Raw genomic sequence first — 20,563 nt, forward strand, 5'->3', positions numbered from 1 at the left:
CAGGCTCCCAACACCGACTGTTTAATGAACATCTGGTGTCAGCAAGCAGCAACCCTGCCCTGGCGCTGCGGCGGAAGAAGCACGCGGAGAAGGAGGTGCCCGCTGACCTGGTCAGCACTGTTTCTGTGCGACTGAGGGAGGGCTACAGTGTCCGTGAGGTCACCCTGGCCAAAGGTGGGCATCCTGCCAGCTCTCCTGGCCAGGGGAGGTGTGGGTTGGTGAAGGGCTCCAGGCTGGGCTTGGGGCAGGGAGGGACTGAGCCCTCCCTTCCAGCTGACTCTGCTCCCCTCCCCCAAAGGGGGCTCCCACTTGGAAGTGAAGCTGGTGCTGCTGTGGAAGCACAACATGAGGATTGAGTATGTGGCCCTGGCCCCCTGGCCCCTGGAGTGTGCAGGTCCTCGGGGCACGTGGGTGGAGGTGACCATGGAGGGAGGCTATGACATCCTGCACGATGTGTCCTGTGCCCTGCGGCAGCCCATCCGCTCCCTCTACCGGACCCACGTCATCCGCCGCTTCTGGAACACACTACAGAGGTGAGCCCCCTGGGCTGCTGGGAAGCCCCTCCCAGGTCACGCCTCTCAGCCATCTGTCTGACCCGCCCCCCCAAGCAGCCTTATCTCATCCTGGCCTCTACCATCCAGCAGTCAGGAAACCGTTTTTAAGTGCCTGCTGTGTGCCAGGTACTGCACTGAGTGATTCAAAGACAGAGAGGCAGGAAGGCTCACAGTCTGACGGGGCAGACAGTATGCAGATAGCCATGGACAAACAGGGTCTCTACAGGATATGTAGACAGAAGGTGCTAGAATTAAGGGGGGGGCGGGGAAGGCTGCCTGAGCTGGGACTCAGAGGAAGCCTGGGAACCAGGAGGCAGAGGTCAGGAGGAAGGGCATTCCTGGCAGGGGGCACAGCCAGTGACAATGCCTGGTGTTGGAAGATGGAGGAGCAACAAGGAGGCCAGAGGAGTAAAGTGTAAGAAAACTGGAAAAGTGGGAAGCGGCCAGCTTGTGAAGGGCTTGGAATGCTACGTGTCCGATCTTATATTTGGTCCTGGAGTTGATAGGGAGCTGTTGGAATTTATGGAGGCATGTGGGAGGGCGACACATTAGGAAAGTGAATTTAGCAGTGGAGAGGGAGATGGACTGCACTGAGGGGGACCTTGAGGCAGGCGACCTTCCCCCCCCCCAGTCTATTGCGATAGTTCACGTGTGTGAGAGGTGAGGAGGGTCAGAGGAGAGAAGGGGCCAGGATGAGTGGGGTGGTGGGCTGGAGCATTAAGAGGATGGTTCTGGCTCTCTGGTAAGAGGGAAGCATGGCAGGGAGAAGATGAGGAGTTCTGTTTGGGACACAGTGAGCTTTGGTGTCTACTGGACATCCAGTTCGAGATGGCTGAAAGGCAGTTGGAGATGACAGACTGGAGGTCAGCAGAGAGGCCGAGGCAGGAGGGGTAGCTCTGAGAATCCTCAGCATGGAGGTGGCCATTAAATCTGTGGGAGCTGCTGAGATCACCCAGTGAAGTGGTGTCAAGGGAGCAGAGAAGGGGGCCCAGGCCAGAGCCCTGGGGGGCACTCAGAGTGAGAGGGCAGGGTGTGGAGGAGGAGACAGAGAAGGAGTGGTCAGAGAGGGAGGAGGAGAACCAGGGCTGGCGCGAGGGGGGGTGTCCGGAAAGAGTGACCCAGTGTCAGAGGCCGCAGAGAGGTCAAGGAGGATGAGGATGGAGAGACGGTCACTTCGGTTAAGGCATCATTGGTATCTTCACAGGGAGCTGTTTCAGTCAAGCAGAGTAATCTTGGGGTCTGCCTGGGCTCAGCTCGATTTTCTAGGGGAGAGACAAGGGATGTGAGGGTGAGATCAGGGTGGCACTTGGGAACTATCCCCCCCCTCTCCCCTCCCCCTGGGGCCGCATCTAGCCAGCCACCGCATCTGCTGTGCTGATGCCTTGGGTGGGGCCTGTTGTGTTTGGGGGAGAAACGGCCTCATTCTGTTGCCCCTTCTGTTGCAGCATTAACCAGACAGACCAGATGCTGGCGCACCTGCAGGCTTTCTCCTCTGTCCCGGAGCATTTCACACTTCCTGACAGCACCAAGAGTGGAGTTCCCCTCTTCTATATCCCACCTGGCTCCACCACTCCAGTAAGTTACCCGAGCCCTCAGTGCTGCCTCTAAGCCCGTCAGGCCCTTCCCCAAGGCTAACGTGTGACCCCCACTAGCCCCGGACCTAAGGGAAGGAAGCTCCTTGTTCTGAGCTGGGTGCCTTTGAAAACTGAGGAGAAACTGACCGAAGGACCCACCAGAGAGCGTGGCCAGCTCGGAATTGTTAGGGGCTCAGCTGGATCCCTCTAAAATCTAGGCCTGGGATTTGGTTTGCATCCCAGGGAGGGAGGCTCGAGCAGCCCCCTCCAGCCTTCCCATTGTGGTTTTCAAGCCCAGGTCAGCTTGGAGCCTGCTTTTCTCCTCAATCTGCAGAAACTGCCTGGGAAAACCCTTTTTCCCATCAGGGCAGTCTAGACAAGATGGGCACTTCTGGTAAAGAAAGCAGTTTTGCTGAGAAACTTGAGAACTAACCCACAGGCCTCCAAAGGAGGGTGTTACCCCAGCCTGGGCCTCGGATCTATACTTGACTCTCAGGTGACTGTAGTAGGCACTCCCGAAGCAGTTCAGTTCAATTCAGTTCAGTAAATGCTTATTAGCAGTCTGCTGTGGACCAGCCCTGTGCTGGCTTCTAGAGACCCCAAGGCTAGACAGACTGTCTCTTCTGCCAAGGAGCTGGTATTCTGCTGGGGCTTATCCAGTACTGCTCCCTGGAGGAAGAGGATGGCACCAATAGCTTAGGTCAGGACAGGGTCTGAGTAGGAGATGGCTGCTGTGAGGACTTTTGGGGGCTGCTTAGGACTGCCAGGCAGGACAGGGGCCATCTGGTACTGCCTGGATGGAGGTGAAGAGCAAGAAGGGGGGTGGGAGAGGGCAGCTAGTCTGGACTCCGGCTGGGGAAGGCTTTCAGAACCGAGAAGAGAAAGGCTTGTCCAGGGTGCTTTCTTGCCAGCTTAGATTTTTAAAACCTCTCTAGCAGGTGGAAGCAAGAGCCAGCCAGCACCAGGAGGAAGATGAGAGAGGAAGCCAGTCCTTCCAGGATGGAATCTGAATTTAGGACAGCCCGTAGGGCTCTTGGGAGGGGCTGGATGCTGCTCAGGCAGACAGGACAGAGAGAGGGCCAAGCCTCTCCTTACTGCCTGGGTGCTGACAGGGACTAGGGAGCCGAGTGGAGAGCCCCCTCTGCCCTGGCCCCGAAAGGCAGAGAACAGCTTCTCAGGACTAGAGAAAGGCGAGTGAGTGTCCCTGTTTTCCACAAAAAAGGAAAAGAAGGGATTTTGTCACCTGTAGACAGTGAGGTGGGTTCAGGTTGTGAAACTCTAGATAGCATCATTGGAGGGAGCCTATGCACATGGCAAAGGAGCCAGCCTGGCTTCACCAGGCAGGAATTGGCCGAGCAGATGGCGCTGGGCACAAAGCTTACTTGGGGCTTATGTCATTGTCCTGAGGAATGATTTTACTGAGTGAACGTTGTGGAAAGGCCCTTGGCCCCAAGTCAGCAGACGTGGACCGTGAGCTCTGAGCTTTGACCCTTCACCCTTGTGTCTGGGGCTGGGAGGGGCCGCAGCTCTTAGAAGTTACCGGGCATCTGAGGTCAGGCATGAAGGGATGGGCCCGAGGCCCAGTGTGAACAGAGGGCAGACGTTTAATATGTGGTTCACATTTTTGTCAGTGACACAGAGGGTAAAGGCGTAGATGTAGAGCAGCTCATCCCATCTGCAAGCAACCCCTCATGGGGAGGGGGAGCTATTGCAGTGGGGACAGAGTCAGGGTCCCAAAGGACTGTGACAGTGTGGACCATTGACTGGAACCTTGGAAGATGAGTTCAGTATTAGGTAAAGTTTTGCACTTGTGGACAAAAAGTCATCTTTACAAGTAGAGGATGGGAGAGGCATGGATAAAGAGCAGTTGCTTTGAAAAGAATCTGAGGGTTTGAGTGGACTGCAAGCTGAGCATGAGTTAGTAGCAGGGTGTTGCAGCCAAGAAAGTGCAGTCAGTCTGGGCCTGCACCAAGAGAGGCCAGGCCTCCAGGAGCGTGGAGGCGTGGTTGCTTGTGCAGCCCTGGGCCACGCGGTGATACAGTGTCCAGAGGGGGCAGTCAGTGTGGGTAAGGGCCTGGAGGGGAGAGGATTCTGGGAATGAGGGCTCAGCCTTGTTCTGCATGGTCCCAGGGAACAAATCAAGAGCCATAAGAGGAGAGCACAAATTGTCTGATTGTGACTCAGCACCAGGAGAAACTTCCTAACGATGAGTGCTGGAAATGAGCCTGGTCAGTGTCTGGAGGGAGTGAGCTCCCCATCCTGGGTGATGTTTTAGAGGGGATTCCTTTCTACAGTGGGTTGGACTAGGTGATGGCTAAGGGAAGCCTCTTCTAACTCAAAAATTTTCTGGTCGTGAATCTCCTCCCACTCCAGTCTACCCTCCACTCAGTGTCAAAGACATTTTCCTAAAATGCAGGGCTGACCTTGCTCACTGAACTTAGTGGCTCCCTACTACCTCTGTGGCCATGGCCTGACCCGAGGCTGCCTTTCCAGCTTTATAATGCATGACTCCCCTTCCTGCCTGTACAGTCCAGGCCACCTGGCCATCTCACAGCTGCTGCTTTGGCTGCTCAGAGCCCTCCTTCCTGGAGCATTCTTTTCCTCACCTTGCTTCTCTGCTTCCTAGAATCCCAGGTTTCTTCCTCGTCCTCCAACTGCCAGGAACTGTCCCCAGCAAGTTGCCGTGTGTACATTTTGCGTCTTCTCATACCCACGTGTTACAGTAGAGTGTAAAGTTTTTGAAGACTAGACCCGAGCAGGGCCTGCGTGGGCCGGGGTGTCGGAGTTTATGGGTTAGAAGGTTAATCACCTGAGCCCATGGTGACTTCTCCTTTGTAGAGAGGATTCTTGTTCATGTTTGGGCTGGGCCGAGGCCTCTGAGATTCTGGGGCTGCCAGCTGTATTTGTGCTCCAGACAAGAGAGAGACAAAGATGAATTTTGAGGTGGGGGGTGGTGTGAGATCTGTGTCTCAGGAATCTTAGTGAAGGATGGATTGGAGCGGGGAGAGCTATGGCCGTAGTCCGGGGAGAAGTGATGGGGACCTGGCCTTCTGAGTGGAGGGAAGGGGTTTCCGGCCCCACTGTTGTCACTTCTGATCACAGGCGGACTTGGCATAGCTGCCACCGCTCCCGTTCTTTCAGTGCGTGCTCTCTATGCCTGGGCTGAGACCTGCTTCTGCTCTGAAGCCCCTTATCCCTCCCACACCTTGCTGTGGCTCCCTGTCCTGGGCTGGGGCTGTAGTTCTGGAGATCCTGGGAGGTTGTCACAATTACGAAGGGCAGCCATGGGTAGAACAACAAGGAGGCACAGGGACACTGTGAGTTCAAGGGCGGGATGTCCCCCACCTTACAGAGACTGGGAGCTCCCTGTCTCCCTGGAGGGCCCCGGATCCTTGGCCAGAGCAGGGATGGGAGCAATTGAGGCCCCTTCGGGGAGACCACAGCAAGTTTTCTCACAAGCTCCTACCTTTCCTTCTTGGATGCAGGGGCCTTCATCATCTTGTCAGTGGTGAGGCCTTCATTGTTTGCCCTTCTTAGATGTCACAGCAGAGAGGAGAGCTAGGGTGGGACTTGGCCTCCCAGGACAGGGGCCTGAACCTGGCCTGGACCGGTGTCCAGAGGAGGCTGCACCCTCCAAACAGGATTACGGTTGCTGTCCTAGCAGGTCTTCCTCAATCATGGCACTAATTTCACGTTTAAAATGCTTCAAGAACACGTTGAGTAGTGACATGCCCCTCAGTAGGCCTAGAAGTTGTCCCTACATGAGGAGCTTCAGCTGCAAACAGGTCTGAAGCATTGGGTAATCTGCCAGCTCCCTGCCAGGGAAGGAAGTGTTGGAAACTTGGCCCTGGGAACCCTGTTGCTTGTGAATTGGCTTCCAGAGCCAGCACAAAAGTATGTCTCCCAGCCCCAGCTTACTGGGCAGCTCTGCCCTCAGCAAAGGCCACAAGGGCCTTTTCCCCATCATTCCCCACCCCCAATGGTGGGGTCACTTTGCCTTGGCCCTTGAAGGGCTGTGGGTGTATTTCTCAGCAGCATTGATGGGGCATGTCTGCAGGCCCTTTTGTGGCCCCAATTGGTCTTTGCCCCAGACCCTATCAGAGATCCTGTGACTTCAAGGCCAGTCCTGCAACTCAGCCATGGTGTGACTTATGGCAGGAACTTGCCCTGCCCAGGGCCTGGCTTCAGACACCTCAGATAAAAGATGGTGTTCCCCGCTGTGGAAGACCACAGCCTGCAAGTGTTGATGCCTGCTGCCTGCCAGGCACCGCTAAACATGGGGCATGCCATCTAGCAAAACACCACACACACGTACATATACCAAATATACATGTGCACGTGCGTGTAGGAAGTATGTACAGGCATAGAGGCGGGGACTGATGTCATTGGCATCTGGAGCTCCCAGGTGAGAAAACAGTCTCCACTCTTGCAAGTTGTTACCCTCTTAGTCTCAGAAAATCACAGGGTCACCCAGCCAGCAGGCCAGAGGTGGCACTTGAACCCAGGTGCTCCTGGCTCTGAGGCTGCCTCTCAGTAGCAGAGTTGAGTTTTTTCCCTGGCTTCTGGGGGATCCGGAAGGGCTTCCTGTAAGAAGGGCTTCATGCCTGGTCTGAGCTTTGAGCGGGGTGGGAGCAGGAGTGCAGGGGGATCACACAGACGCAGTAGACGTGGGCTACAGGACTTCTCCTCTTCCTTTTTTTTAATTTTAAAATGTTTTTATTGATGTCTTTTGTTTTTTGCATCAGTATTTTTCCCCTTCCAGAGAACCCTCCAATATAACAAATAATATTTTTTAATGACAAAAAGAAAAAAATGAGCACACCTATGCAGTATATCTTTTTTTTTAATTTTAATTTTTTTTTTAATTTTTAGGCAATTGGGGTTAAGTGACTTGCCCAGAGTCACACAGCTAGTAAGTGTCAAGTGTTTGATCTGAGGCCGGATTTGAACTTGGGTCCTTCTGACTTCAGGGCTGGTGCTCCGTCCACTGGGCCGCTTAGCTGCCCCTGACCTAGGCAGTATATCAACAGTTTTGGGGCTGTGTGGAATGCCACAGTGGGGCGGGGGTCTTCTCTTCTCTGTCAGGCCGTGCTTGATCTCTGTCGTTTGTCACACTCGCTTTCAATAGGATGACGGAGGTTATTGTTCTCATCACGGTGTCCATTGTCTTCTTGGCTCAGCTCTGTTCATCAGGCCACGCTTCCTGCCCTTCTCTGTGTGCGCCACTATGGAGTCAGCTGTTCCCCAGTGGATGAGCATCTGCTTTCTTCACAATTCTTTGCTGTCACAGAAAGTGCTGCCATAAAGACTTTGACATCTGTGAGAATTGTCTGTTTGTCCTTGGGACATAAGCCCAGTAGTGGAATTTCTGGATTGTTTTGTTTGTATGGTTCCAGATTGCTTTCCAGAATGGCTGTACTGAGTTGCAGCTCCACCAACAATGCACTGGGTGCCTCAGTTCCCACAACCCTTCCAGCATTGACTCTTCCCATCTTGTGTCATCTTTGCCAGTTTGCTGGGCGTGAGCTAAAACCTCAGGGTTGTTTTGATTTGCATTCCTCTTCTCATTAGTGATTTGGAGCATCCTTTTATGTGATTGTGAATAGTTTGCAGTTCTTTAGGGGTCTTGTTCATATCCTTTGACCACTTACTGTTGGGGAGCGGCTTTTGGTCCTATGTGTCCCATCTGTAGTTGTTGACATTGATGTCCTGTCCTGTTCCCCAGAAGCAGTTTCAAACCTTCTCTTCTCTTCTCCCCTTCACCCTTTCTCCCCGTTCTGATGCTGAAGACATCGGTCTGTTCCATCCATGACATTCCATCTCTGGTCTTCGTCCTTTGTCCCTCTGCCTTAAGCACAACCTTCTACCCAGAGCCTCCCCAGCTCTCCTCAACTCCATCTCTTATGCCTGTTCTGTATTGGCTTGTCTCTGTGGTATTTCACCTGATAGAACGGAGCCTCTTAGCCTCCCTGTTGCCGAGCCTGGTGCCGGGCACGCAGCAGGCACTTATTAATTAGATGCATGGATGACTTGCCTCAGTGATTTCCTCTTTCAAAAGTTAAAAAAACTAACAACAATCAGGAATTTTGTTTTGGATCTAGTGGCTGATAATAACAGCAAACATTTACATAGTACTTTAAGGTTTGCAAAGTGTGTTACAGGTGTTACCTCATGAGATCTTCACGACCACCCTGGGAGGCAGGTGCTGTTATTATTCCCATGTTACAGATAAGGAAACTGAGGCTGATGCAGGTGAATTGAGTTGCTCAGGGTCTCACAGTCAGTCAGTCAGCCTGATGCAGGCTTCACATTTAGGTGTGGCCTACTCCGAGGCCAGTGCTCAGCTGATCTGACTCATTACCAGGGACTGAAATGATGAGGACCTTGTGCATAAGTAACCACCCTTTCTCAGAGTTTGTGATATAGGAGAGGAAATCTGGGCATGGTGTGACCGGCACCTTAGATTTGGGGAGAGCAGATTTCTAAGGGTCCAGGGGAATTGATAGGCAGGACCCCATGGAGCAGAATGCTTCAGGGGCAGTCAGCCCAGGAGCAAGAAAAATGCCTCCGGAGCAGAGTCTGAAGACACAAAGTGAAACAGTTCTACAGGGAGGATCTGATGTGGGTGCCTAGGGAACACTCCCACCAACCTACAGAAAATGGAAAGAAGGGCAGGAAACAGGATGACAATGACAATGGATGAATGAATGAATGCATTGTGCTCACTGTGTGCAAAGTACCCTGATAACATGAGAGGAAGGCTAAAGCTCAGAAAGAGCTGAGGCTGGTGAGGGAAACAAAGCAGGACAAAAAAGATGCAGTCAGCTCCCATGGGCGTGGACGGGTGTTAGGGCAGATGCGACAGTGACTGATGGAGAGGGTGCTCAGAACATCAGGATCTGAACTCAGAGCTGCCGTGGAGGAATTCAGGTCGCCTGGCCCAGGGGAAAGACAATGTGGGGGGTGATGGCTGCATCCCATCATGGGAATCAGGAAAAGGGCAGCAGAAGGGAGGAGACACATCAGGAAAGAGAAGAGAGTTTGGAAACTGAGGCAGTGACTCAGCCTTTGATTCCTGGCAAAATTCCGGGATATAACGGGAGCTTAGGGGTTAATGCTGGTGTTGGGACAAGTCTCCCTCCCAGTGCACTGTCCACAGGCTGCATCAGCCAGCCTCGTTTCCTTCTGTGATGGGGTTACTGAGGGGAGAGCAGGGCAAGGCCAGGGGTAGAGCTTCCTGGGGCTCTAGCAAGTTCTCCCTTAACTATTCTTATAGAGATAGTGGGACAATGTGGACTCAGGACAGCGTGATGGGACGGGTTTACAGCTGGCTCAGTGGCCAGACTTTGAGTAGTCATTCATGAGTCAGTGGCAGAGATTCAAGCATTGCTTAAGCACCTGCTGTGTGCCAGGCCCTGTGCTCAGTGCTAGCGATACAAAAGCAAAAAGGTAAGGAGTCCAGAGCTTACACTGTTGAGGGAGACAGTGTGAACATGTACAGGGAAAGAGAAAATAGATACTCGGTTTTTGCCAAGACATTGGCAGGTTGAGTATATCAGGAAAGGAAAGAAAGACCTCATGTAGGGTCACTGAGCTCTCCTGAGCATTGAAGGAGGTCTCCAGTGGGATGTGTCCCAGATCTGTGTTTGACTCCCTGTTCTGTCACACATTGCTCAGTGACTTGGAAAAAGCTCTAGATGACATGCTTATCAAATTTACATGATGCTCATACAGAGCGAGACTCACAAAGATCCTGACGGGCATGAATCTAATAAGCTGAAAAATCAGTAGAGATAAATGTATCTTACCTCTGGGTTCAAAAAATCATCTTCCTAAAGGCCAGTGGCCTGGCTTCCAGAAATAAGGAGAATTGTACTCTGTCCTGGGCAGCTGGCTGGGATGGCAAAAGACTGCATCTCTGACACATGTGGATCATTTGAAGGAAAAATTGGGAGATTCCGTTGTTTTCCCACTATGTGCAGCTGTCCCGTGGAGGAAGGATCAGACTTTGTCTGCTTGGTCCCAGAGGTCAGAACCAGGAGAGATGGGGGAAATTGAAGCAGATTTAGGCTGAAGATAGGGAAAAACTCCATAAATATTGGTGCTATCTAAAGTAGAAGGGCAGCCTCACATCTAGTTTTTTATATGATACTCATTTCTCCTTGGGCTCCACCCTCACCATCTTGTACCCTTTCTTGTAATGAAGCAAAGCTGTTACACAAAACGAGCAGGTGAAGCGTTGACAACTGAGCACGCACCACATTGCACGTTCAGCGTCCCTCCTCGTTCTCCGGAGTGGGAGGTGTGTTTCACCATGGCTCTTGGGACCAAGGTGGTAGTTACAATTAATTAATTAGAGTACAATTGCTTTTATTACTTTCATTTGCTTTGGTCTGTGGCTGCTTTCCTTGCCTCGGCCAGGCTAATACAGGGAGACTTATCATCAGCAAGCCAGCCACCTGGAGGTGAATCATTTGGACCCATGAAACTAAGTAATGACAGTGTATTCAGACCACTTCTGAACTGTAATGTAGCCCTCAGTGTGAGGTAGGCTCTTGTTCAAGGCCAGCAAGGAGGCGGTACTGGAAGAACTGAATGCTCTCAATCTTGACCGTAATTGAAGTCAGAAGAAAATGGCAGCTCGTAAAGCCAAATACCACTTGGTTTTATTGTGCCTCCAGAGGCGAGAAGCATCGTTTCAGGGGGTGCTTACTCATCCCCCGTTGCGTTGCTCATGATAATTATTGGGAAATGGCCACCAGGAAGATCGTTTTAGTTTATGTGCCAACATCTGTTGCAGAGCATGAAGAGGTAGAGAATGATTGAGAAGAATTAAATGTTCTTTGATAACTTTGGTAACTTCAGTGCAAAGGTCAGCACAGGTGAGAACCACAGCAAATGACAGAAAATGGGGTTCAGGAACAAAGAACGAGAGGGGTTGGAGACTTGTCTACCCCACAGAAGCTTCCCGTCCTGTGGCTTGAGCAAAGGAGAGGTGAGCACACTATGTGACGAGCGCCAAGTTTGTTATTCTTTGCTTCAGCCTGTGAGAATAATACCAAATAGCACCATAAAAATGAAATTTATTGTATTTTACCACATATTCCTGACATGGAAGTCATTGCTGAGTCAGCTTTTTTATGTAGCTAGATAACTGACTTGTTAGAGCAGAGTTAAAAATTAATTGTTCAGTCATTTTAGACACATCCAACTCTTTGTGACTCCATTTGGGGTTTTCTTGGCAAAGATACTGGAGTGGCTTGCCATTTCTTCCTCCAGCTTTTTTTATAGATGAGAAAACTGAGGCAAACAGGGGTAAGTGACTTGCCCAGGGTCACACAGCTAGTAAATCTGAATCCAGGTTTGAACTCAGGTCTTCCTGACTCCAGGCCCAGCACTCTAGGTACTATAGTGCCACCTAGCTGCCCTTAAAAATTAGTGTGAAACTAGAGTAAGAAAAATGAAAAGTAAGGGAACAAAACAACTGTAATCTGACCTATAGGAATGAGGTTATTATCACTAAAAAATGGACTGAAGAAAGGACATTCCCCTAAGCTTAACAATGTTATGTGGTGTTTCACCCAATATGAAGCAGTGGCTATGACAGAAGACCAAAGGTGAGGGAGGATGGTGGCAGCAGGCTATCCCGACTCAGAATCTTATGGGAAGGATGTTGGTGAGTGATAATCAGTGGTGCTTCATAAGACACCACGAAGGCCGGGAAAAAACCAGTTTAAAGAAAGCTTGGCACAAGGCACAATTAAGCACACTCATCCTGAGGTCATTTCAGGGTGAGACCAAAGAAGAAAATCTGCAAAGATTTTCATAACAGATAGTACCAAGGAGCTGCCACATTGGGACTCAGGCTTATTGAGCAAGTAGAAATGGTCGTGAAAAATTAATCAGCCTTTACGAAGTACCCATTTTGTACCAGGCACCGTTTTAGGTGCTGAGGGCACAAAGGTAGTGAATAAAACAATCCCTGTTTGTGTGGCCACTATGAAGATACACATAGATATATACAGCATAAATATAGAGTGAATTAATACCAAGTTAAACACAAGCTAGTCTGGAAAAGAGGGCACCAGTGATGGAGACGATCAGGAAATGATTTCACATAGAAGGGGATACTTCAGGTAGGTGGGGCTAGAAGGAAGAGAGGGATTCGGTGAAGCAGCAACGAGGAGGGAGTGCATTCCAGGAATGGGGGTTCTCCGGGGCAAAGGAAGAGAGAGGAAGTAGAGTGTTGTTGGTGAGGAATATGGAGAAAGCCAGTTTGACTAGATCACTGAGGCCATGACAAGCAGTCAGTCAGGTGCAGCAGGGCTGGAAAGACAAGTCAGGGCAAGGTTCTGAAGGGATTTAAAAGCTAACCTAAACGTTCATATGTGATTCAAGAGGCTGTAGGGAGCCACTGGAGTGTGTTAAGTAGGAGAGTGACATAGTCAGATCTGTGCTTCTTTGGAAGCAACGTGGAGGAGTGGGGAAGATGAGTCAAGGAGACTAGTTAGGAGGCCATTGCAAAAATCTAGGCAAGAAATGAGGAGGGTCTGAACAAAGGTGGTAGTTAGCTCTGGGGCTGGAGAAAGGATTAAGAAAGAGGTGGTGGGAGAAAGATGATTTTTGGCAACTGAGTGGATCTGAGTGGTAAAAGAGTCCAAGATAAATGCCAAGAGATTTCCTAAGGATGGTAGTAATTTTTTCCCTCTATTTAGTGTTTTGTTATTTTTCTTAAGTACATGTAAAAACAGTCGTTAATAATCATTTTTTTAAATTTTGAGTTCCAAATTCTCTTCCTCCCTTTCCCCTTCATTGAGAAGGTAATTAATTTGATATAAATTATACACATGTAGTCATGCAAAACACGTTTCCATATTATGTTTTGAAAGAAAACAGACCAAACCACACTCCTCCCCCTCCCCCCAAGAAAAATAAAGAAAGTAGGCTTCAATCTGCATTCAGACTCCATCAGTTCTTTCTCTGGAAGGGGATAATATTTTTCGTCATGTCCTTCAGAATTGTCTTAGATCATTGTATTGTTGAGAATAATTAAGTTATTCACAGTTGATCCTCATATAATAATGGCTGTTACTATGCACAGTGTTCTGGTTCTGCTCACTTCATTTTGCATCAGTTCATGTAAATCTTTCCAAATTCTGAGACATCTTGCTCAATAGTATTCTGTAACATCCCCCAATTGATGGGCATCCCCTCAATTTCCTTTTTTTTTTTTTTGCTTCCATGGAAAGAGCTACTATAAATTTCCTATATATTTGCTATACATTTTTGTACATATATGTCTCTTTCCTTTTTGTTTTTTAATCTCTTTGGGATACAGACTTAGTAGTGTTCTTGCTAGGTCAAAAGGTATACATGGTTTTGTTTCTTTTTCTTTTTTTTTGGCTAGGCAACGGGGTTAAGTGACTTGCCCAGGGTCACACAGCTAGTGAGTGTTATGTGTCTGAGGCCAGATTTGAACTCAGGTCCTCCTGACTTCAGGGCCAGTGCTCTGTCCACTGCGGCATCTAGTTGCCTCTTACATGGTTTTGTAATAGCCCTTTGGGCATAGTTCCCAAATTGCTCTCCAGAATGTTTGAATCAGTTCCAACAGTGCATCAGTGATTCAGTTTTCCTAAATCTCCAACATTTGTCCTTTTCCTTTTTTGTCATATTAGCCACTCTGATAGGTGTGGGGTGGGACCTCAAAGTTGTTTTAATTTGCATTTCTCTAATCAATAGTGTTTTAGTACATTTTTCGTATGACTATAGATAGCTTTGATTATTTCATCTGAAAACTGCCTCTTCATATCTTTTGACCATTTGTTGATGGGGTAATTGGGTTTTTCTATAGTTGACTCAGTTTACTATATATGTTTGAGAAATGAGGCCTTTATCAGAGAAACTTGAAGCACAATTTTTTCACAGTTATGATTGCTATTTCCCTCCATCCTATTTTCCCTATTTATCCTGTTCTCTCTCTCCTTTCACCCTGTTCATCCTTGAAAGTGTTCTGCTTCTGACTGCCACCTCCCCTAATTGCCCTCTCTCCCTCCATCCCATTCCCCTCCTACTTTCCTGTAGGGTAAGATTGATTTCTATACCCAACTGAGTGTGTATGTTATCCCCTCTCTGAGCCAGTTCCAATAAGAGTAATATTCAAGTGCTCTCCACACCTCCCCCAACTTCCCCTCCACTGTAAAAGCTCTTTCACGCCTCTTCTTATGTGAAATAGTTTACCCTGTTCTATCTCTTCCTTTTTCCTTCTCCCAGTACATTCCTCTTTCTCATACCTTAATTTTATTTTTGTAGATAACATTCCATTATACTCAATTCATACCCATTCCCTTTGTTTATGTATACTCCTTCTAAGAACTTTATCATTATCAGGATAGTTAGGATTTAAAAGTTTCCCATGTAGGAATGTAAAAAATTTAACCTTATTGAATCCCTTATTTCTCTTTCATGTTTATGTTTCTATGCTGCTCTTGAGTCTCGTATTTGAAAGTTAAATTTTCTATTCAGCTCTGATCTTTTCATAAGAAATGCGTAAAAGTCTCCTATTTCACCGAATTGCCATTTTTCTCCCTGAAGGATTATACTTAGCTTTGCTGTGTAGGTGGTTCTTGGTTATAATTTTAGCTCCTTTGCCTTCTGGAATATCTTATTCCAAGCCCTCTGCTCCTTTAATGTAGAATATGCTAAATCTTGTGTTATCCTATGGCTCCATGGTAGTTGAACTGTTTCTTTCTGATTGCATGCAATATTTTCTTCTGGATCTGGGAGCTCTGGGAGCTCTGGAATTTGTCTATAGTATTCCAGGGAATTTTCATTTTTGAGAGCTCTTTCGGGAGGTGATCAGTGTATTCTTTCAATTTCTGTTTTACCCTCTGGTTCTAGAATATCAGGGCAGTTTTTTCATGACAATTTCAGGCTCTTTTTTTTTTTATCATGGCTTTCAGGTAGTCCAGTAATTCTTTTTGTATTGTTTTGTTTTGTTTGTTTTGTTTGTTTTTTGGTGAGGCAGTCAGGGTTAAGTGACTTGCCCAGGGTCACACAGCTAGTGTCAAGTGTCCGAGGCCAGACTTAAACTCGGGTCCTCCTGACTCCAGGGCTGGTGCTCTATCCACTGCACCACCTAGCTTCTCCATAGTCCAGTAATTCTTAAATTATCTCTACTAGATCTGTTTTCCAGGTCAGTTGTTTTTACAATGAGATATTTCACATTTTCTTCTACTTTTTTCACTATTTTGACTTTGTTTTATTGCTTATTGATGTCCCATGGAGTCACTAGCTTCCACTTGCCCAATTCTAATATTTAAGGAATTATTTTCTTCAGTGAACTTTTGTACCTCCTTTTCCGTTTGGCCAGTTCTCCTTTCTAAGGTGTTCTTTTCTTTCAGCGAATTCTGTACACATTTTTCCATTTGGCCAGTTCGGCTTATTAAGGCGTTCTTCTCTTAAGTGGATTTTTGTGCCTCTTTTACCATTTGGCCTATTCTGTTTTTTAAGGTGTTTTTTTGTTTTCTTTTTTTCAGTATTTATATTCAGTGTTTTTTGGTACCTCGTTTTACCAAGCTGTTGACTCTTTTTTCATGATTTTTTTCTTGCATCACTGTCCTTTCTTTTCCCAATTTTTCCTGTACCTCTCTTGTTTGATTTTTAAAAATCCTTTTGGAGCTTTTCCTGAACTTCTTTTTGAGCTTGAGACAGCTCCTTTTTTCTTTGAGGATTTGTGTGTAGGAGTTTTGACTTTGTTATCTTCTGAGTTTGCATTTTGATCTTCCCTGTCACCAACTTTCTGGAGTCAGGTTCTTTTTTGTTGTTTGCTCATTTTTCTAGCCTATTTCTTGGCTTTTAACCTGTGTTAAAGTTGGGTTCTACCCCCAGGGTGGAAGGGCCACTGTCCCAAGCTTCAGGTTTTTTGTGTAGCTGCTGTCAGTGCTAGTTCTAGGCGTCTGTAAATTCTCCAGGATGGTAGGATCTAAGGAGAGGTGTGTTTATTACTCTCCTGCCCTTTGCTCTCATCGGGTGTTTTCTGCCCTGGCACTGTGACCAGGGTCCCCTGTTCTCCTGCAGCCTCAAGGAGTGTGTGTGTGCTAGTGCTTCTTCTCACCCTGGGACTGCAACCCAGCACTGATCCAGATCAACCTATGGGGAAACCTGTCAACAGAGCCCTGCGCCCAGTGTCTGTGAAGGGACCCCTGTGATCTTCTTCTCACCAGTGCTGTGATCCTCTACCATATGTGGGCCAAGGGCTCCGGAAGCCACCATGCCGATTCGCTGGCCCCCGAGGTCTGGCTCGCCAGCTGTTGCCTGTGCTGGACTGTGCTCCACTCTCACCTCGGTGCCACAGACCTTTCCTGCTGACCTTCTACATTCTTTTGGGCTGGAAAATTGTTTCACTCCATCTTTTTGTGGGTTCTGCCACTCCAAAATTTGTTTTGAGGCATTATTGAAAGTTGTTTGGAGGGGAATTTGGGAGAGCTTAGGCAAGTCCCTCCCTTTTCTCCACCACTTTTGCTCCACCCCCCTCTTGTTTGGAGGAGGAGAGGGTTTTGGGGAAAAAATAGCTAGTTCTACCTCAGACATGTTGAATTGGAGATGTCTCCAGGAGACACTGGGACTCTGTGGCTCTTTCCCTCTGAGGTTGCCTTGTATTTCATTTGTACATACTGAGGGAATAGACGCCCTGCCTCCACTTGGAGAGAGCGGCCTGTGTCCCAGCCTCTGGCACGGCGCTTGGCATTGACTTGGTGTCAGCTGGTGGATGTGTCTCTGAATTCCTCACGTTGACCATTTCTTACGGCAGGTTCGCTTCCTGTGACGGTCTCGTGCTGCGCTTGGTCCAGTCATTCCCCTGTGCTGGGCACTTCTATCAGAAGGAGTTGCTTTTCGTATTTTCGGCATATGTAGGCTCAGGAGTGGGTTCCCTTGGTCAAGGGCTACGCCCAGTTTATTAGCTTTGGGGGCCAGGTGTGATCCACCAGCGCTCCTCTGTAAGTGTCTGTTGACTCTGTGGCTGTATGGAATATATTTATCCATAAATAAGTAGGTAGTGTCTTGTCATTCCCATGATGTGGGTGGAGGAGGTGAAATTTCAGAGTTGTTTTCATTTTGTTTTCTCCCAGTAATTTGGAGAGGGATCTAAGCCAGTCTAAAAAGAAAGCCTGTTGCTTCTCCTGGGGAAGTATCCTCTGTCTAGCATGGGCCCTGGGGGCCTGTAGAGTGGGGGTAATGGGAGGGGATCAGAAGTGAATTGAGGCCTATGTGAAGGCAGTTGGTGGTACAGTGGGTAGAGATCTGGTCCTGGAGCCAGTAGAGCTGCAGTTAACTCCTGCCTTGGTCCTGGGCAAGTCACTTTACCTTCGTTTGCCTCAACTTACCTTATCTGTAAAATGGGGTTAATAATGACCTCCCTTCCAGGGTTGTTGCGAGTATTCAGTGAGATAGTAATGATAAAGCTCTTTGCAAACCTTGAAGCTGTGTAAATGCTCATGCTTGTTCTGTCTTTGTGTGCAGCTGCCCTTCTGTTCCTGCAGATAGCTCTCAGGTCTGTCCTGGGCCTTCCTTGTATCTCTGAGCTCTCCTCATCCTGGTCATCCTCCAAGACGATTGCTCTCTGGCTCATGCCCATTTCTGTCCGGCAGGTGCTCTCCCTTCAGCACAGTGGCTCCGACTCCTCTCACTCTCAGTTTGCTGCCTACTGGAAGCCAGTCCTCTCCATGGATGCCAACTCCTGGCAGCGCTGGCTGCACATGCACCGGCTGGTGCTGGTCCTTGAGCATGACACGTAAGGGCGTGGGCCCACGAGCAGCTCAGTATTGGGGGAGGCCTGGGACAGGGCGTGAGATACAGAGGGCCACATCTGGGAGACACTGTTTCTTCTCACATCCAGGCATTCAGCAAGCAGGCCAGAAAGATAGGCTGGAGCCAGGTTGTGCAAAGCTTTCAGTGTTGAGAGGTGGACTTCATATTTTAACCTCAGTGTAGTGAGGAGCCCTGGAGTTTCTTGAACTGAGGAGTGACTTGGTCACACCTGAGGTTTAGGAAATCACATTGGCAGCTGGGTGGAGAGAAGAGTGGAGGTGTGGTGGAGGCTAGAGGGGATGAGGGACTACCCCAGAACAGATGGGAGAGATGGGGAGGAGGTAAAATCAGCAGATTTGGTGACTGATGGGATGTGGGAGGTGAGGGAGTCCTGAGGGAAGGAGGAGGGGAGTCCGACAGAAATGGGGAAGTTTGGAAGTGGGGTAGGCGTTGGGGGAGGACAGCTGATAGGTTGTGTTTTGCGCAGGGTGAGTCTGAGATGTCTCTAGGACATCCAGTTTGAAATGTCCAAGAGGCACTTAGAGATACAGGACTAGCCCTTGGGAGAGATGAGTTAGGTCCCTAATCTGGGACCAGTCTCTCAAGTCTATCCTAGGATGCCAAGGCTTTGGGTCTCTTCCTAGGCCAGTCCCCAAACACCTGCACACACCAGGGAGTAATGGCCGCTACAGCACCATCCAGTGCCGCATTTCCCACTCAGCACTGACTTCTCTTCTCCGGGACTGGAGTAGTTTCGTGCTCGTGGAGGGTTACTCGTATGTCAAACTGCTGCACAGGTATGTTGAGGACAAGGTACAGTGTGTGTGTGTGTGTGTGTGTGTGTGTGTGTGTGTGTGTGTGTGTGTGTGTGTGTGTGTGTGTGTGTGCATGTGTGTGTGTATGCATGTGTGTCCAAGGCAGTAGAGGCTGGAGTAAAGGACATAAAGTTGGGTAGCTGTCTTGGGAAAGGAGGCTGATATCGGGAGGCTAGGACAATATCTGGATCTTCTGAATCCACATTTTGGGGTCTAAATCTGGTTTTTGTCAAAAGAATAATAGGAGCTGACCAGGAGATCGAAAGGAGGTCATCCTGTAGGAGACTAGAGGGGTCTGGACTAGTGAAGCAGGACAGGGTTTGAATCTGGGAGGAGAAACTGATTGAAATCTTAAGGGGAACTGTCTCCAGGTCCAGACTTGACCTTTTGAAAGAGGACTAAGGTTAAGGACCACTAAGGAGGACATAGAATGTGGAGCCTGGAGAAGACGACTCGAGGGTGAAAAGGAGAAGGGAGCAGGTGACTCAAGGTATGGTGAGAAAGAAAAGTGAAGTAGGACCATTAGCAGGCACGGCACGTTGACAGCAGTTTGCTGGGTGAGGCCAATCGTAAAAAACAGCAAAGTAGCTGGGCCTGGAGGAAGTCTGATGTCCTAGAAAAGTTAGGGGGAGGCTGTCAAGTTTTAACCAGGTACTCAGGATCGAGTTGTAAACACCCACAGGTGATTCAGAGGAACAGGACTGGAAATAATAGGCAGCTCTGATGGAGTGTGTTAAGGTTTGTAAAGTGCTTCCCTATGTTATCTTATTAATCCTCACAACAACCCTAGAAAGTAGGTGCTCTTATTATCCCCACTTTACAGGGGAGGAAACTGAGGCAGGCAAAGGGAAAGTAACTTGCCCACAATCATATAGCTAGTAAGTGTCTGAGGCCAAATTTGAATTCAGATCTTCCTGACACCAAGTCCACCCGCTTCTCTATCCACTTGCCTCCTAGCTACCTGCAAATTTTCAGCCATCATAGGCAGTAGGTGAAGTAGTGCAGTGAGTTGTATCAGACATGTGGTGTTTGTATTTCTTCCTTAGTCGGGGGACTAAGAGACTTGGGCTCTAGGTAGATTGATCTCCCTCCTGGAGGAGAGGGTCACGAATCTCGGAGAAGCCTCTCCGTATTCCAGGTTGGTGAGGAGAATGAAGTGTTCCTAAAGAAAACTGAAGTGAGGCTTTGATGGGAAACAGAGTTGGGCATATGTGACTGTGGTCAGGATGTTGGGGAGTGGAGGAATATTACCTGGAGGAGGAAAGGAAGACAATTAGACTGTTTCTGAAGGGGAAAGAGCTGGCTGTTCTGAGGAGGAAGTAGCTGCTGGTTCGCCAGGCGTATACAGGAATGTAGCCTATCACCAGACATTCCCAGGTGAGAGCTCATCCATTAAAGGGGAGGCAGAGGCAGAAGAGACAGGCAGTGATAGTTAGTGACTCTCTTCCCAGGGTCACAAATAGGCAACTATTTGCTGACCTAGTCACAGCTTTCCCTCGGTTCAGGACTGAGACCCTCCAAGACTTATCCAAATGGATGACAAGCACCCAAGCCAGGTAGTTCACTTGGACACAGGTGACAATTCCAGGAGAAACTTACAAGCTGCTGCCAATGATTACGAGTCTTAGGCAAGAAAGCGAAGACTGTGGGGCCACAGATTGGGTTACCATCGCTGTTACTCATTGAAGGCATGGGATGAAAAAGGGAAAAAGTAATTTAGAAGGTGATCAGTTGGCTGAGAAGATGCTCTTCGTCAATGGGAACAGGCTGAACCACGGTTTAAAATGTGATGATGACAGACTCCTGGCCAGAA

At 48.7% G+C, this 20,563-nt stretch overlaps 1 protein-coding gene across 11 annotated transcripts in view; it reads left to right on the forward strand.

Moving 5' to 3' along the window:
* SZT2 (SZT2 subunit of KICSTOR complex) overlaps positions 1–20,563 on the forward strand; it is an 85,947-nt gene that overhangs the window by 7,436 nt on the left and 57,948 nt on the right. For all 11 annotated transcript variants that reach the window (XR_013487410.1, XR_013487411.1, XR_013487412.1 and 8 more), the window contains exons 9-13: positions 4–174; positions 299–533; positions 2,000–2,129; positions 17,776–17,918; positions 18,580–18,732. Coding sequence is in view for 6 of the 11 variants with exons in the window: in XM_020975458.2 (XP_020831117.2) it covers positions 4–174; positions 299–533; positions 2,000–2,129; positions 17,776–17,918; positions 18,580–18,732 (832 nt within the window). In the remaining 5 variants the exon portion in view is untranslated. The remainder of the gene's footprint in view (positions 1–3; positions 175–298; positions 534–1,999; positions 2,130–17,775; positions 17,919–18,579; positions 18,733–20,563) is intronic.

The sequence above is a fragment of the Phascolarctos cinereus genome, unplaced genomic scaffold, assembly GCF_003287225.1.
Source record: "Phascolarctos cinereus isolate Bilbo 61053 unplaced genomic scaffold, phaCin_HiC Scaffold_5;HRSCAF=322, whole genome shotgun sequence".
Classification (NCBI taxonomy): Eukaryota; Metazoa; Chordata; class Mammalia; order Diprotodontia; family Phascolarctidae; genus Phascolarctos; species Phascolarctos cinereus.